The sequence below is a fragment of the Anser anser genome (genome assembly GCF_964211835.1).
Source record: "Anser anser genome assembly, chromosome: 2".
Taxonomy (NCBI): Eukaryota; Metazoa; Chordata; class Aves; order Anseriformes; family Anatidae; genus Anser; species Anser anser.
The window spans coordinates 69,365,833-69,382,863 of NC_139721.1; the positions used below are offsets into that span (position 1 = coordinate 69,365,833).

General features: G+C 38.8%; 1 protein-coding gene across 8 annotated transcripts in view; it reads left to right on the forward strand.

Moving 5' to 3' along the window:
• Positions 1 to 17,031, forward strand: part of EPB41L4B (erythrocyte membrane protein band 4.1 like 4B) — a 175,358-nt gene that overhangs the window by 136,078 nt on the left and 22,249 nt on the right. For all 8 annotated transcript variants that reach the window (XR_014579106.1, XM_083822764.1, XM_083822761.1 and 5 more), the window contains 3 exons: positions 5,341 to 5,445; positions 8,961 to 9,099; positions 9,568 to 9,645. Coding sequence is in view for 7 of the 8 variants with exons in the window: in XM_083822764.1 (XP_083678890.1) it covers positions 5,341 to 5,445; positions 8,961 to 9,099; positions 9,568 to 9,645 (322 nt within the window). In the remaining variant the exon portion in view is untranslated. The remainder of the gene's footprint in view (positions 1 to 5,340; positions 5,446 to 8,960; positions 9,100 to 9,567; positions 9,646 to 17,031) is intronic.

Below are 17,031 nucleotides of genomic sequence, written 5' to 3' on the forward strand. Positions count from 1 at the left end.
CTAATGTCTGCCCTGATTGCTGTATGGAGAGGTAGAATTTGTAATTTATTTGAGCTTAGATTGTGGGTGTTGACCAGGTAACCTAGGTGTTTTGCTCCTGAGCTGGGGAAAAGAACAGGTTCTTTATCATCATTTATTTAACTGTTGGACCACAGGAGCATCAGAGTTTCATCTAGACTGCAGATACATTTTCATTACAAGGACAAGGGAGGAGAGGGAATTTTGTCTCTTAAAAGAAACAGAGCTCAAATGAAGAGGGTAAGGAAAGCCCACAAGATGTTTTTGGATTAGGCTGTTTCTCTGTAGCAAGAAGCTTTGTAGTATTTCTGCAAAGTATATACAATCCCAGTTTTAAAAAAAAAAAAAAAAGAAAAGAAAAAAGAAAAGAAAAAAGAAAAAAAAAAAGAAAAAAGAAAAAAAGAAGAAGAAGAAAACCTTTATTCAGAAAGTTTGATGCTGACAACAGCTTTCAAGTGTCCAAATAATCTTCTGGAGGGCTGACCTGTCTTCTGAGAAAAGCTTGCCTGTCAGAGTGAAAGAACACATATTATTGTTTCTTAACTTCAGGTGGACATAACTTTGGAAAAGAAACAAAAGAACGAAACAGAGTGCAGGCTGAGAAAAGAGTTGTGTGCTTGTGTGTGCTTGTTTAGCCTGTTAGGCTATGTCTTCAATACACGAGAGAATGCATCTGTCAAGCATTTTTCCCCTTCTTTCCTTTACCCATCATTTTTCTCCTCAAGATTTCACTACCATATTACACTCAAAGGAATCTTTGAAGCCAAAAATCAGCCAGTATTTTATTTTCCCGGTAAGTTAGCACCTGAAGGCAAGTCAACCTTCATGCAGGTGTCTGTATCCTTGTAAATCATGGAGCTTTTAGCCTCCACCTCTTGGCCGGAGACTGGGAGCATGGAGGGAGAGAGATTTATTCCAGATGGCAAGGAACGCACAAACAGAAGCTCTTGTAGCAGAACATGGAAAGCAAAGAGGGATAAAACCTGTTAAAGACAAATATGGAAAGCGGGCTCCCCCAGCAGACTTTGGTGGCGTTAAAATCCAGAACTGGATCCTCCCTGGAAAGAAGTTATTTTTTTCCCTTTCAGTTTGTTAGGGGCATGACGGTTTGCTGCCACACAGCCCCTTTGCTACACCTCAGATGGGTATGGAGGTCTGTCCCGAGCCAGCTTGGCAGGGGATGAGGAAGGCACGTCAGGCTGTGGAAGCCGTTGTGCCCCCAGGCCCTTCTGTCTGAGCACCTACATCAGGTCCCTGAGGGAGATCCAGGTTAGACCAGTGGACCTCTGGTTGCTTGAAATATTCCAGAATGTACGTCCTTCTGCAAGCAATTTTGGTTTCAGTAGCCCTGTTGACTGCTACCTTGAGAACAAAATGACTTTCTCAGCAGCTCTGTTTTGGGGATCTTTCTTTAGGACTTGTTCCTCTGCAGGCTCGTGACACAAGTTGGTTTGGGAAGGCATGCGGTGGTGGCTGCTGCGCAGAAGTGTGCTGGGGCTCCCCGGGCAGAGGCAGTTTCTCATGACCTACCACACCACATGCTGACATTCGTGGCTGTTATTGTCATTCTCACCAGGGAGTGACAGATTTTTATGCGAGGTGCCAAGTCGTTAAGTAACTCTGTCTTAGTTCAGTGCCTTCCTTTTCATGCTGTAGTGATTAGATACTGTTAGAGGAGAAAAGGTTTCATACGAATTAAAGACATTGAAACTGAACCTTATAAAGGAACTGTAATACACTGCATTTTTTCTATTTTTTTTTTTCCCAGCCTATGTCCTCCCAAACCTCCAGCATTTCAGGCTTTGTTCAAGCCCACATAATTTGCTACGTATAGGACCAAACACTACAAATGGGCATATCTGCACATAATGACTATTTAAATAGCCAAAATAACTGCAAGGTTTCTCTTCAAGAAGCCCATCTTTTCATATATTCTGGCTGTAGTATTCAAAAGACAACAATAGAAGTCATTCTGCTTTATAGATGCTTCTTTTTCAGGAATATAAGAGATACGTTTTTTAAGAGTGTATGTGGTATTAAAAGACTGACATTTTTTAAAACAGATCAGGCTCTGAGTTGAATCTGAGCTCTTTTTGCATCTGGTGGCTGAAGTCAGGGTAGCAACAGCTTGGAATATGCTCAGACAGAGGAATAGCGTTTGGGGAGAGCATACAGTGGAGATGAAACAGGAGCTATCAGTGTTTCTTTAGGCTGGTGCAGGAAGGGCTACACTAGCGAGGTTTTAATGAGGGCAAGAATTCATCTCTGCAGTCTAACATTTCATCTCGTGATTATGGTAGACTAGGTTCAGTCTGCCTTTTCAGGTGGAGGCATTGCCACTGCTCCTTTTCATTCGGATGTTGCTTCAGCTGGCACGTTAGCTAACCTGCAGCTTCTCAAAATGTGTAAATAAATGGTGCTTATGTCTCTCACAGAGGCCTGAAAAATATCATCAGTAGTTAGATAGCCACTGCATCCAGCATCTAACAAAAATGATGACAAAATTTTATAATAAAAGGAGAGAGGTTTTTGTTCTTACAATTGTATTGTTTGTGCAAGGTAAATGAGTGGGATACTTCAGTGACATGATACATAATAAATAAAGCTTATCTGAGTAGTTACAATCACTTAAAAAGAAGTAGGTGTGTCTTGTGGTACCATATCTTGGCTTTTTCTATAATTGTTCACTTGAAAATTTGCAGCATTCAAATAGGTTTTTCAGATAGGTTTTTCATCTGTTTGTTGGATTAAGGAATAGGTCATTTGATTCTTGAACACCTTTAATCACAGTTGAGTGAAATTTTTCACAGGAAATTTTTTTCAAGGGAAATTCAGACTTAAAACTTTTCATGCATATGAATCACTTTTGTACCTGTTGCTTTGAGACCATTATACATTATAAACTGTTTTAGTTACAAAGTAGCACAATGTCTTTTCAAAAAAAAAAAAAAATTTGGGGGGCTGAAATAACTGCTTCAAAAGTTCCGCCCTCTACCTTATTTAAAAACTGTAAATTATGAGAGTCAAAGGAGATATACGAGCTTTGTAAAATGAAAATTTTCAAAGGAATAGAAATGATCATTTCACATGTTCATTTCTGTTAAAATATCTGATTTACTTTCATTGCAGATTATAATGCCATCTTCAGAAATTTGAAGTGGCAATGAACTGGAAATAAAGTTGTTACTGGCTTTGCTGTTTCACATTGGGCTGTTTCTGAGCCCATTGGTAGTTTGAGTGCATTGTTTGTTATACTTTTTGAGCACATATTTTTCAGCTCGTGTGTAGTTGATACCACTGTTTTTGTTCCTTCTTAAGATGATGGAAGGGTTTAAAATTTGAAATTAACACCCTGTAAAGGCACTGGAGAATTGTAGGGACTGCTCACTCAGAGCAAGAATTTCAGCTGACGTATTTCTGAGCTGAAAATAATGGAATTACACGCATTGACACCCCTTGGAGATTTGACCATCAGATTCAGTAATTAAAAAGGTCTTAACATATTTATCCTACTTATGTCAGAACCTGAACTGAAAATCACTTTGAGTAAATTGAACTACCATTTTTTTCAGTTGTCAAAAGCTACCTTTGGTTTAGCACAAGCTGTCAAAAATAAATAAATAAATAAATAAATAAAGTAAAAGACTATCTAGAGCAGCCATCCATTCTGAACCATGACTTGATGAAGATGACATCGGTGGCTTCCATCATGACGCTGATTCACAGATTTCCAGATCAGATGTACTGACTTCAAGATTAGAAAAAAGATGGTTGGGGCTCTTTTCTTCCATTATCCACCCCTTAATTGCCAGCCTAAGAAATTCATCAAGGAGTCTGAAAATCTGGCTGAATTATTCTGCATTCGTCTCGTTGCAAATCTGAGATATAAATGGCTGACCCTGAAATTGGATTTTGGGAGGCAATGAGATATGATTTGTGCTGCTGTTGAATTGGCTTTGTGAAATTAATGGAATCAAAAATCAGAAAAACAGTTGACAGAAGTTCTTTTTCCTTGGGAAGTGGAACTAGTTGAGTCTTGTTTATGATATATGTGTTTCCTTCGTACTCTCATGCTTGCCATTCCTCAATCCTATGCTCTGTGACCTCCCCAAAAACCAAGAAACACATAGGAAAACTGAAAATAGAGTCCGATGGCTATGCCTTCCCAATAAGCTCTGTTGCAGCTGGACAGCAAGTTCAGAAGTTATCAGAGATAGTTAATAATTTTAAAACCCACAGGGGTGTCAGAGAGAACTGCAATTGTGAAGATTGTGTACTTATTTTATTATGGCTTTAGAAGACTCATATGATGCAGGTGGACTTGAAAAATTCAACCCAAGTATATAATTTAAAGACGAGTTTGTCCCACTTCTGCCAATTGTGGTATGTACCTCAGTGCATGAGCAGTCCTACCAGCAATAAGTTGGGCTGCTTAATTACTTGGCATAGTATCTGACTTCAGGTTAGATGATAGAATACAGCTCACACATTATTAATCAATACTTTCAGATTATTCCTTCAATGTTTGGCATATTTATTGTGTTTATAGTATTTCTCATACATATACAGTACACTTAATTATCACATGTTGCTTCAAATAAAAGTAGTATTTAAGATAATTCCTGTATATTCCTGTCACTTAGGCTCATGATTGAAATGATTTCCCCCCAAGGTCTTGAAGATCTTGTATTCAAGCCTTTGTTAACCCTAATGAAAATGGTTGAAGAGAAGATCCTTTTAGATGGTTGTCCTCATTCCCATTTCTATCCTTTGTTGAAGCTCTGCAGATGTTTTCCACATTCATGAGCATCTAAAATGTGTCTCAGTTTTGCATTTATTTCTGACAAGCATTTTTTTCTTGGATCAAATCCATTATTCATTAGAAAAATAATGTTTAATTTCAGGTGAAAACTATTTTAAACAGAACAGATTTCAGAATTGATAAAATCAGTTTTTGTTAATTTTCTTTTTTTTCTGTCAAAAATATTTCTGACATGGCTGAATAGCTGGGCTGTTATTAAAATGTTGTCCTTTGGAACCAGTGACACTTCCACATGGGCTCTTACATAGGCTCTGTATTTTTAATCAGTTGCTGCTTTTATAAAAAGCATGCTATGGACAGGAGAGTGAATTCACACATCCTTTTCTGTTCATACACACTGGCCACTGGACTATAAATGGATGGATAACAAAAGGATGAACTTCAATGAGCACTTGCCAATTTGCAAGATAAACATGTGTTGATGAGTTAGAACTTTGTTGATATGCCTGAAGTAGTTTAAATAAAGACTGCGTCACATGTATTTTTATTGTTATTTTTAGAAGTCCAGCTCCAGTGCGACCTGAAACTACGCCATCAACTGGCCCTACAGAAAAGCAGGAAATTAAAGTTTCTCGTGTGAGGAAGTTAACCAGACAGTACAGCTTGTGAGTAACATATAGCACTATCTTTGTGTTTTTGCCTGCTCCAGCTGAAAATGAAGGGGGATGCTAATTATTGCTCTAGCTGCTCTTTCTGAAAGGCATGAATGCAATTACATGATAATGATCTTATACTGATACCGTTCCTTTCATCTCTGAGAATCTTTAAGCTTTTAAAACTTGTGAATTTGCCATCCCTATGCAGTTACTAACCTCAGAATTGCAGACCCTCTTTTTCTGAGATTACAGGTTAGAAATTAAAAACCCCTTTACCACATGAAATGTGGAAAGACTTGGTGTGTGTTGGAGCAAGCTGCTCTGTCTGCTTTATTATAAGCCCATTTGCAAAATGAGGGAAACAGTCCTTAGCTTTTAGGTGGTCAAGCTGTGCTGTCAGCTGTTCCCTCCTAGAAAGGGAGCACTCTCTCTTTCTCTCTGATTTTGTCACTGGCAGAAATTGCTGAGTATGCTACAGCTATGGTAGCAAAGTTAGGTCTCTTAGTCCTGGCAAGATTGATCTACGCCTATAGAGCTTTGGCATCCCATGTACACCTAATTCTTCTAATTTTAGAGTCTGGAGATGCAAGGTACTGAATAAATGTGGAAATCAATTTGTTGGTTTGTCCTTCATATGAACCGACAGACAAGGCCACCAGAAACCAGGGCAGTAAGCTGACAAGAAAAGGAACAAAAAGAGAGAATGTCCATATAAATTTACTAATTGAAGAACACCAACTTTGTAACAAAGAAAGAATTATATATTCTTTCTATATGGAATGGCAACCATTAGTACCTCTAGCAATTTAACTTTCTAGTGTCACTAAATATATAGCAAAATTAGTGGAAGTTTTCTTTCCATCCAAAAAGATTCTAATAAATGTCAATATGCAATTATTTTGTCTCACTGTCAAGAAAAATGAAAAAAGAAAAAAAAAAGATGAAATATTTAGAAGAAACAAAAGAATGAATCGAATTGAAGCTAGGAGGAAAAGGAGCATTTAGCCAAATCGACATTTGTCCAAGAGACCAAGGCTAACATATGGGAACACACAGCCACAGCTTGGTCAGCAGACCATGACATGACTCTTTTACCATGATAGATCAGCCAGCATGGTTTAAAAATGAGACAGGAGATGGGAATTGACAACTCAAGCTGGGAAGAGAACTCAGGTTCCCTTACTGCCTGTTAATCCTGAAGGTAACATGACAGGTAACTTGGCAGCATTTGGTAGGAGCAGTTTCTCAAGACCTGAAAGCCTGTTTACTCCCTGCGCCCAGCAGAGCTCAAAAAGCAGAATGCTTTTCTTGGGTGAGATGCCACTTCTACTTCCTCTTTTTCTACAAGCCAGGAGAAGGAAGTCCCATACGTATTTCAAGATGTATCTGATTTTTCAGATTTTTATATAAAGCAGGGACTTGTAGATAGCAGCCATCAAAGGAAAAAGCTGTGGCACGTAGTGGACCTCTTATGTTATGTTACGCATGTGACAGATAATGAACAGAACATGATGGCTGATGTGTAAGGATGGGCAAGAAATCCATGTCCTATTGCAGGCATAGTCACATGTTTTGTACGCATACTTTGAAAAGTTCTCTATTTAAGTTTTAGCATAAGGAGGTTGTTAAATTGGTCCTCAAATACTTCTGTGTAGCAAACAAAGAAAGCAGGGTTACACTGCACAGACAATTTCACGTAAAAAATATTAAGTAACATTATATATGCAAAAGCAGATTTCCACTGGAACCGTCCAAGTAAGGTAGTAGGATAAGGTGGTGTTGAGAATAGTGAGGCTAGTGAGAAATCAGTTTTTAAGAGTCTGAGAGAAAAAAAAAAGTCTGTAAGTTGTTTACCAGTAAATAGAAGGTGACCACTAATGAAGGAGAGATGTTGGTAAATGGACATAGAATAACAAAAATAGATACCTCAAGGTATACAGTGAAGAAGGCCAATGCTCAGACTTTTGGCTAGCATGCTGATAGCTTGATGACTGATAAGACTGGACCCTGACATTTTGGTTCCCAGACATGAAGAAGCCTTTCTTAACTGGCAAGTTCTCGACAATTTTCCGCTTCCTTCTCTGCAACAGAACAGCTTTACCCAGCAAGGATGGGGAGGGTGCCAATGTGTTCCCACTGAGAGAGGGGAGCAAGAGCTGAGAAAAAATGTCAGCAATGTGTTTCTGAAAGAAAGATTAACTAGGTCAACAACCAAAATCTGGCCTGTTGGATTAATAAAACATCTACTTAGTAGGTCCGAAAGATTTTGCATTTTCTTTCCAGCATAAAAACAGTGTACTCCCCATGCTTTGGTGATTAATTCTATCCTTACCCAGAAGAAATAAAAAATGAAGTGTGGAAAAGGTGTCATTAATGTCCATACCTTTATGCCCTAAAACAAAACAAAACAAAACCAAAAAACAACAACACTACAACACATTATCATCATCCAAACAATCCAGAGAAAGGCTGTGTACCCTCTATGTAATGTAGGTTTGAAGTATTGTGTTGCACAGGCACACTGTACAGGTACCAAGCACAGTTGTGTTCTGGAAACGTCTGTCAAACTGGCATGGCAGGGCTCTGTGCACTGTGACTACCTAATTGGTAGTTAAAATCTGTGCCATTTTCTGAGCAGAAAAAATCATTTTTACCCATGCTTTAAACTGTCAAATTATAGTCTTTCCTTTCTACACATCATTCCCAGTAATAAAGGTTGTGTATGCCAGATTGTAACTCTGTTTACCTCCATGCAATTTCAATTAGCAATTGAAAAAATTCTGACCCAGGGCTGACTGATCCCAATAATTCGTAGTCAATGGGGGTCTACAAAAGTAAATGAAGGTACAATATTCTCTACTGGCTTTCCTTTAGTGGTGATGGTAAGTGAGATGGAAAGAGCTCAGCTGGATGTCCTAGAGCCCAAGGGAAGTGTGCAAACTGGTTTTAAATTAAATGTTTTCTCTGTAAACTGAATAAATGGAACAGGAAGAACATACCCTCACAAGAATGTTTCTACAGAGCTCCTCCTGGAGTTGATCAAAGTCCTTTAAAGCCAGTTTGGAAATAATATGCAGTGACTGCATGCCAAATCCCCTTAAGACTAAGGAGTAATCTTAAGCCAGTAAAGCAGTCGGTCCCATAGATGGATCTAACCAGGTCTGTTGTTATCAAGATAGCCAGTCTCTGTAGAAGAAATTGTGAACATTAGAGTAATATCAAATAAGTTCACGTATTCACATGTACATTCTCCATAGAAACACTACTTGCGCATCATGCCCATAAGATTTCCATTTGTAGATGAGGGTTAACTAGCCAACTGATTTTTGAGGAATCTTCTAGGCTTTAAAAATCCAACTTATTTGCCAAGTTAGCTGTAAACACTGCATTACAGATGGAACAGAATTTCATTCCAGATCGCTAGAGCTGACATACAGCTGTCCAGTGCCTCCTCCAGAACAAGTATGGTCGAAGTCAGGTGATACTTTCTAATTAGAAGATGTGCCTGCTTTTATCAACCGCAGTGATGAAGATGACCTTCCACCAGCACTGGCAGCAGCAGCAGCAGCATCAACCTCTGTGTCTTCAGCATCTCCCGGGTCACAGAAAACTTGTACACCACAGACATCAGAAGGACAAACACAGGTTTCACCTGGTGGCAAGGTAATATGCAAAGAGGTGATCTTAAGACAGTTGGGAGAATATTCGGGAAGAGTGGGAGGGAGTAGTAAGTAATGTTTTCCTTACATGAAATAATTCCATATTTCAGAGTAGGTTTTAATCCAGAATTGTCACAATATGTTTAACCTTTTTTGTAAGTGCAGCAGCCAGGAAATATTCAGAGCCCACTACAAGACCCAACAAAAATCAATAATAGGTTTTCATCAACTTTGGGGGGCAACAGACCAGCATTAAATTAATTTTTACCTTGATTTCAAAGGTGCGTGGCTTTGCTGTCCATCTCTCCTGAGTAGCCGTTTTTAACATTGCATGAAATTTGAAATCTATTTGATAATCTATGCTTTAAGGAATAAAACCAAAAACCACAACAAAGAAAAAAAAAACAACAACAACTAGAATTAAGAAAACTAAATGTTTTCTTCAAAATTGTGTTTCTCCTTTGCTTTTTAGAGTTCCACAGATGCTGGGAGTACTTTTGCTTTGGAGCCAGGTGACCTTCTGATGGATTTCACAGAGGCCACACCTATGGTAAATAATTTCCGTTTGCAACCAGAAAAGTGTAAAAGTTTTCAATAATTTCCGTGGAGCTGAAATGAATGGATTACTATGCAGTGGGTTGGATGGTGCACAGGAATAAAATAAATTTCCTTGATATGCAATAATCCTGAGCACCTGTCAAACTCTGCATCATAAAAAATCTATTCACATCAACAATTATGGCTGAGGTTTCGAATGTGATTTTTTTATTGTTGGATGACTTTTCATTTCTCTTCTACCTGGATAACCTTACACTTTGCTCCACTGCTTTCACCAGCCTCTTTTGTCCTCTTACCGTAGATTCATGATGTGCTCATAGATTTGCTTTTGGGAGTTGTCTGGAAAGTCCCTTCTCAACACAGGTTTCGTTCAGACCTTATCCAACAGCCAACCCAAAGACATGTATTTGCACTTTCATGTTTCATTAGCACAGTGTTTTGCTTCAGATTAAAGCAAAATAGTCTGTAACATTGATGATTAACTTCTTTTTTTAAAAGTATGTGTTTTGTGGTTTTGCTTAAAAGCAGAAGAGAGATGCTGTCCCACTGAAATCAAAATGCCATTTGATTTCAGTGATCTCAGGCTTTCTCCTCAGATTTCCAGCAGATTACATGAAGGATCACAGTGTGATCCTTAACTTTCTCCAAGTCATCCTGCATTGCAAATAGCTCTAATGCCAGATAGCTCTGCTGTCAAAAGCTGTTTTTGCTGTCTTCTAGAAACTGCATTTAAAGCGTATAAAACATAACAGTCATAACAGCATTCTTGGCATAAATATTTATGTATTGAAGTACCTGTTCTGGACATTGCTTTCAATATGTGGTTATGTCCTAGTTTACAGTATCAGGAAGGTGTTGTGGGGATGTGCCTTTTATTTCAGAAAAATTATGGTACGAGTTTGTAGGTAATGGTTTCTGTCCTGTTACTGCTGGATGAGCAACGTGTCTTCCCCTGCAAGTCTGGCAAAGTGAAAAAGTATACCTCCTAGGTTCCTCCCTGCTTGCAGAACAGGTGGGGATATTCAGTGGTGGCTTTTGGGCTTTGGAGGCATGTGGCCATCTCTGCAGAGCCCAGGAGCCTCACCTTTTCTGTGAGCTCCATTTCTGTGGATGCCTAGCCTTCAGATCTCTGACGTTAATTGCAGTGCTAGACCATGGTTATTAGCAATTCTCCTGGTATTCTTGGCATGCTCCCAGCGAGTCCTGCATTAGCAGTGGGTTATGGTAGGGGCACCAGGTGTACTATGTCTAGAGACCTGCTGCCGTGGGTGGAAAGGCAGGTTTGGTGCAGGGGACTGGGCAGAAGCTAGGAAACTTCTGAGTTTGCCACTGGCATGCTGCATTTTGGGAAAACACTGTCCCTAGAGGGATGGAGAGATCTGCAAGGCTCTTTTCTCTTATGCAGTTTTAAGCCTGTGGGGTTGTTTCTTCACAAAGTCCGTAAGGGCACTTGATGTGTACTTCAGGGGTTCATCAAGCAGGTTTTGTGTTCTTCACCTGCCATCATAGTCCTATCACCACCCACCCTGTTCCTGCTGACCCATGTGTTATCTCTGCCCTTCAGCCTGGCACAGCTGAACAGTCCTTGCACCCCAATACTTTCATAACGCAGATGCTGGATCTCTTAACAGCAGCAATTGAAATTGAAGGGGCCTTCTATCCACCTTCTGTCCCCTGGGGCTCCTTGGGTGAGAGCTGTTCCAGCACTGGCAGTTGCATTGAGACTACCATGCTTACTGCTCCTACATCTACCATGCATTGCACCTGAACATCCCACGGCAAAACGAGGAGTGTCTACTGAAAAGGGAAGGTTTACCTGGGACCTTCTTGACGTGCTGGATCATGAAACCATCCCTTTCCAGAAAGTGGTAGACAGAGAGGTATTCAAGTTGAACCACCTTCCCCTGAACGTTTCTGGGAGAAGAGAAAATTAAAAAGGAACAAAGGAAAGAGGGAAAGATGCGGGGTTCAACCTTCTGCAGTCTTTGCCAGTAGTTTAGGCTGGTAAGACACAGGCAGATTGAAACAGATAGGTTACATTGTTCTCAGTATTAATAACATGGTTGTGGCTAAACTGTAAGTAATTCTCCTTTGGAGTTTATAAATATATTTCTTATTCTAAAAAACATTATACCATAGTTTATTTTAATAATCTGAATATTTGGAAATGAGTCATGGAGACTTTAGCAGCTGACCTGCCCTAGACAACATAGGCTTGAGTTTTGTTTCCATTTAATAGAAGACAACATCACATGATTTTCCTTTTCCAGACAAGGAAATTGGCTTTTTTTTTTAGCTAAAAACTTTACCCAGTCATCATTTCCCTTTCCTACCCCACCATCCACTGACATAATATATCATACCATATGTTCATAAACTAACCTTCCATGGCTTTCTTGGGTTTAATATTTCAGAGAGCATGTACTGCACAGCATCAATCAGCCCTTTTTGTTTTGTTTAATGTCTATAAAGGTCAGCTTGTTCTCTAAAGAGTAGTTATTGTTTACAGACCTTTCCCTGCAGTTTCACTGGCTACAGGTTTCTGTCAATTGAGGTTTGAATGAAAAGTTTACTCGTAAGGGAGTGAGGCTCCAAACAAAGGCAAGCTAAATACATAAATACATAGCTTTGAGACACTTTGAATATTTATTAATTCTGTTGTGGCAACGTGTGCTGTCATTTGCGTGTCAAGATCACATACTGCTTAGCTTCATGTTAACTGGCAATTCAGTGGTAGTGTGCTGGGTTTGCACACCGTGGTCTGGCAGTTGGTTTGTTGCTTGTTAATTATACCCTTATTTGTTTCCTTTCCAGTGACATGCACGTTATCTGAAGGGGTCATTCATGCTGCCTCATTTGCCCGAGGTGATAGGGTTGGAAGTTTAGGTTCCTATATAAGCAGAGTTTCCTGCTGAGGGGCATTCAGGCAGCTGACTTCTCTTTGTTGCCTGGAATAAGGCACCTAAATTGCACACCTAAAATCAACTTTATTTTGGTCCTGATATATGCTGCCAAACTTCCCACGTTGACTGCAGAGATGTTAATTTGAAGCAGTTTCAGACATCCTCCCTTCTCTTCTGTAACATCGCTGGCAGAGAGTGATTAATAGTCACTGACTCAGCTGCGTGATCTTTGTTGTTCAGTGTTTGATCATTGATGCTTCTTGATGGCCTTGGGTTTTATCCATGTTTTGCTGCTGTTGCCCATACAGTGGAAGCTTTAAAACATGCTAAGGGTTAGAGTTAGAAGTGGAGCTCACAAAATCAAATTAACTTATAAAAATGGAGGGATTGGTGAATAGATTGGATTAATAGTATTCATCCAGGCTACCACGCAGGGATCAGAGCAGGCAAATTTGTCTATTCTGTCAGCCTGGAGGAATTACTGTGATGTATACGAGAACCAGCTGAGCGCTAATGGTCACTTAGTCATCAATACTTAGACTGCCAATAACAGCGGGGCAATGGCGAGGCAGAAAATCATTTTGCAGGAGAACTAATACATATTTAGTAATGTAGATTGCCTAGAAGTGAAAGGTATCCTTCTGTGCTTTGCATTCTTCAAACCATGTGGCTTATGCATGCTTCTACTCAATTTTCAAGTAAATCCTATAGTTAATTGATTACAATGCATTACATGCTGTCCTTAAAATCATTATAGCACATGCAGAAGAAAATCCTTGTCTTTCTGTACCAGTTCATTGTGACTTTTAGCACTGTGCCTGGCTTGTATGTTTTCAAGGTTTAATGCCTGCTGCATTCTCTGTTTCAGAAAGCAACTGGATTGTTTTTATTTTTTTTAATATGTTATACATGAAAAATTACAGTATCATATTAGAAGCATCCTTACTCTGTTTTTTTAAAACTAGTCTTAGTATTGTGGTAGTCTCTGCCTACTTAGTGTTGTAGTAGGCTGTGCTATCAGACTGCATCTCTCTCATCTTTCTAGCTTTTATGGAACTGGAAATCAAAGCTTAAGCTTGCAGCTATTCTGTTCCAGCTTACAGCCAGCATGATCTGTGACATGGGTATGAATGCAGAGCTTTCTTGTTTGATTACAGAAAGCTCAGTCCCAAGACCCTGAATGAATGTGGCAGCTGCTACACGGTGCTGACAAGTACCTTCCCAACCAAGACAGAAAGACAATGTGTGAAAACTTCTGTTAGACCTAACGGAATAGGACAAAATAAATAGGAATGAACAGTCCTATATAAAATGTACTTATTTCTAAACTTTGGATATGGTTTATAATACAAGGTGGATGGGTTAGGACTTAACCGTGATAACATCTCAAAAGGTATCAGAGAGCATTGATTTACAACTAGCGGTATACTTGCAAACTCTATATGTTCTTATTTCATGCTGTATCCATTGGAGAAATTTCTAGAGCATCACCTGCCATCTATTGGTGGAGAAGAGTAAGCAGACAATTATTCGCTTTTTCAAAACTTGAGATACAGCATTTAAGAGGTACAAATTATTGGCGTGATAGTTTAAAAATGAAAAATAATGGCCATCAGTGTAAACCTATTTTTTTTTACTTAAGTTGAGTTGAAAACAAATAGTTTATTTCAGTAGTGGCATTACTGGTGTAAGCACTCCTGTTCATTGAAAGTGATCACACTAAGTTTGAAAGAATACAGAATTTGATGCATTAGCACCTACATTTTTGGAAATAAAATGAAGCAACCAGGTCAAAAGGCAGTCATCTCTAGGTAAGATTGTGAGAAGTATTAGTAACTTGATGGGGGCAGTATAACATCCTTGCAAATTCTCTGCAGATAGTTATAGTGAGTAAATGGCAGCAAGTAGAGGAGGATAAGTAAATAATATAATTTCACTCCTCATTAACATTTATTATATTGATAAAGAAGAGTTGACTGGATTTTTAGTTGCTAAGTTTTTATGACAATTTTGCAAGGTTGCAATAAGCCAAAGAACAATGGAATGTGAAATGAGTTCAGTATTTCTTGGCTTCATTTTCAGTAACTTTTCACCTCATATGCAAAGCAATATTTCAATGGAAGACAGGTAAACACATCAAACTTTTAAATAGCTCCACAATCAGTCCTTTTAGCATTGATTTCTAAAGAAAAGTGTCTATAATGCAATATTTTATAAGAGCATTATCTAGCATGTAACTACTACAAGTGGCTGAAAATATAGATCAAGTATCTCTCCATCCCCAGGGGTCTGTAAAACATCTTAGTCAGAGACAAATTTATAAATGCTTTACTTACTGTGAACTACATACTGAAGATAAAATAGGTCTTCTCAAAACTTAGGTAGGCTGTGTGATATATTTCAAAACCAGAAGCTTTCTACTTTTATATCTTCGTTTAAAAAGAAAAAAAAAAAAGATTCATTACAAGATTAATTGGAAGCAATAAATATGACTGGAATCAAAGGAGTGAGTTCAAAAATGCTATTTTCTGAGCCAGACTCTTCAATTACAATATTTGCACATTCAGATAGGGTAGCTTACATGCAATAGCCAATTATTAGCAAAACAATGTGCACAAAGGAGTGGTTTGTCTGTTAAATTTACAGATACATGTACACATAAGAACCCAAAGCAAGAAGCAACATGTTAAATGTACATTTATTCCCAGTTTCAAATTAACTGCAAAATATTAACTGCATATTAAATGAAGAAATAGTGAAGAGCAGCAATTGCTAAAGCAAACAATTTTTATACAAAAAGCTTGTAGCAACAAGCAATAAATCTAGTTCCATAGGAACCCAATGAATACTTAAAATTGAAATACTGATATTGCAAAGAGCCTTTTTTTCTGCTAAAGAAAGGGGCACTGCATGTTCAACCAGATAAGAACGCAATTCAAAGGGGTGCACTGTACTGCTCAGTCAAATCGAGATGTTTGATGGGGGATTGCAGAGGGGAAGTACTCAGTGCTGTGTGCAGTGCCAGGCTCCTGGGAGCACAGTGTCTGATTCAAGCAAACGCAAATTACCTGAGCATCATTTAGGTTATATAAAGCATGCTGATAACTAGAGAGGGGACTTAGCACATTTAGAAGCAATCACGGCACTTAAGCAGCCAAAATAATGGCTGAATGCATTTTGGACTGGATGTTTCCCTGATAACTGCTTCTGATAGTCTGCATGGATAGAGCGCTATAAATAGGATTTGCAACTAATATGTATCTCTGCACGTAGTTTGAGCATGGGGCTTTACTGGTGGATGCCAGTCTCATAAGCAGTCTATTGAATTACTAGCATGCAAGATAACCGAGAGTCTGGGAATGCAGTCAGACTCAGAGACTGCCTGCTGGATCTTAGTTTAACATTCTCTAAAAAATACAAAATGCTTTGACTGCTTCCCAACTGTTTGGGAATTTGTTCCCATTTGCCCATTACAGAAGGGCACATTGACTTAGTCGAGAAGCAGAACGAGAGATTGCTAAAAGATGAACTGTGAGGATTTAGATTTACTTTTATTTTGCCCTTAGTTTAAGGAATGTAAATTCATTGGCTCGATGAACGTTTATTTTCCCTTTAGCCCCTTATGCTCAACAGAACAACTTGGTGCTCTCTGTAAACGTATGACAGATGATTCAACACTTCCCTATTTCTTTAACTAATTGAAAGTGAATTCTGCATAAAAATAAATATCCAGAAGGTGAAATCCACTGCTGACTATGCACCAGTGGACACTGTGATAAATTGGATAGGATGTGTACATGAGCAAGAAAAGGTACCAAAAAGAGGGGAAGGTGTTAAGTGGAAAAAGGTGCAGGCGTGTGATGCTGTGCTGAGCCTACTCTAATTCACTGCTTTTAAATACTGAATGACCCACTGGCTAACTTCTAATAAAACTTGAGATGAAGGCAGATAAAGATGTGTTGTCAGAAGATAGTTTGGATCAAGATGGCAGGAGTTTTTTTCCTGGAGAGGTGATAAAATCTGCCACATACATTTATTTTTAGTCATTTCTGTACATTTTAAGTTGCTGTTATATCTGTCCTCTAGCATTCCATGTGCCTGCCCCATGCCTGTAGAAATCATAAAATGAACAAAGGCAGATGACCTCCAGAGTTCCCTTCCAACTTCAAACATTCTGTGATTCCGTGAAAACTTGAGCATCACAAAGGTTATTTTAGCTTCACAAAAAAAAAAAAAAAAAAAGAAGAAAATGCTACCTGCAATCTCTTTCTCCTGCCTCCCCGTGAAAAACGTGATCATTCCACCACAGTAGCAGCTTTCTTTATTGCTTGAAAGGAACAGCAGAATAAGTAAAGGGGATCAGGTAAATGCAAGCAACCAGATTTTAAATTGGCTGACATCCACCTGCGGCTGCAAGCTGAGAAGGTACATCTTCAGCAAATCTCTTAGAGCCTGCATAATTTTGAAAATCGTGT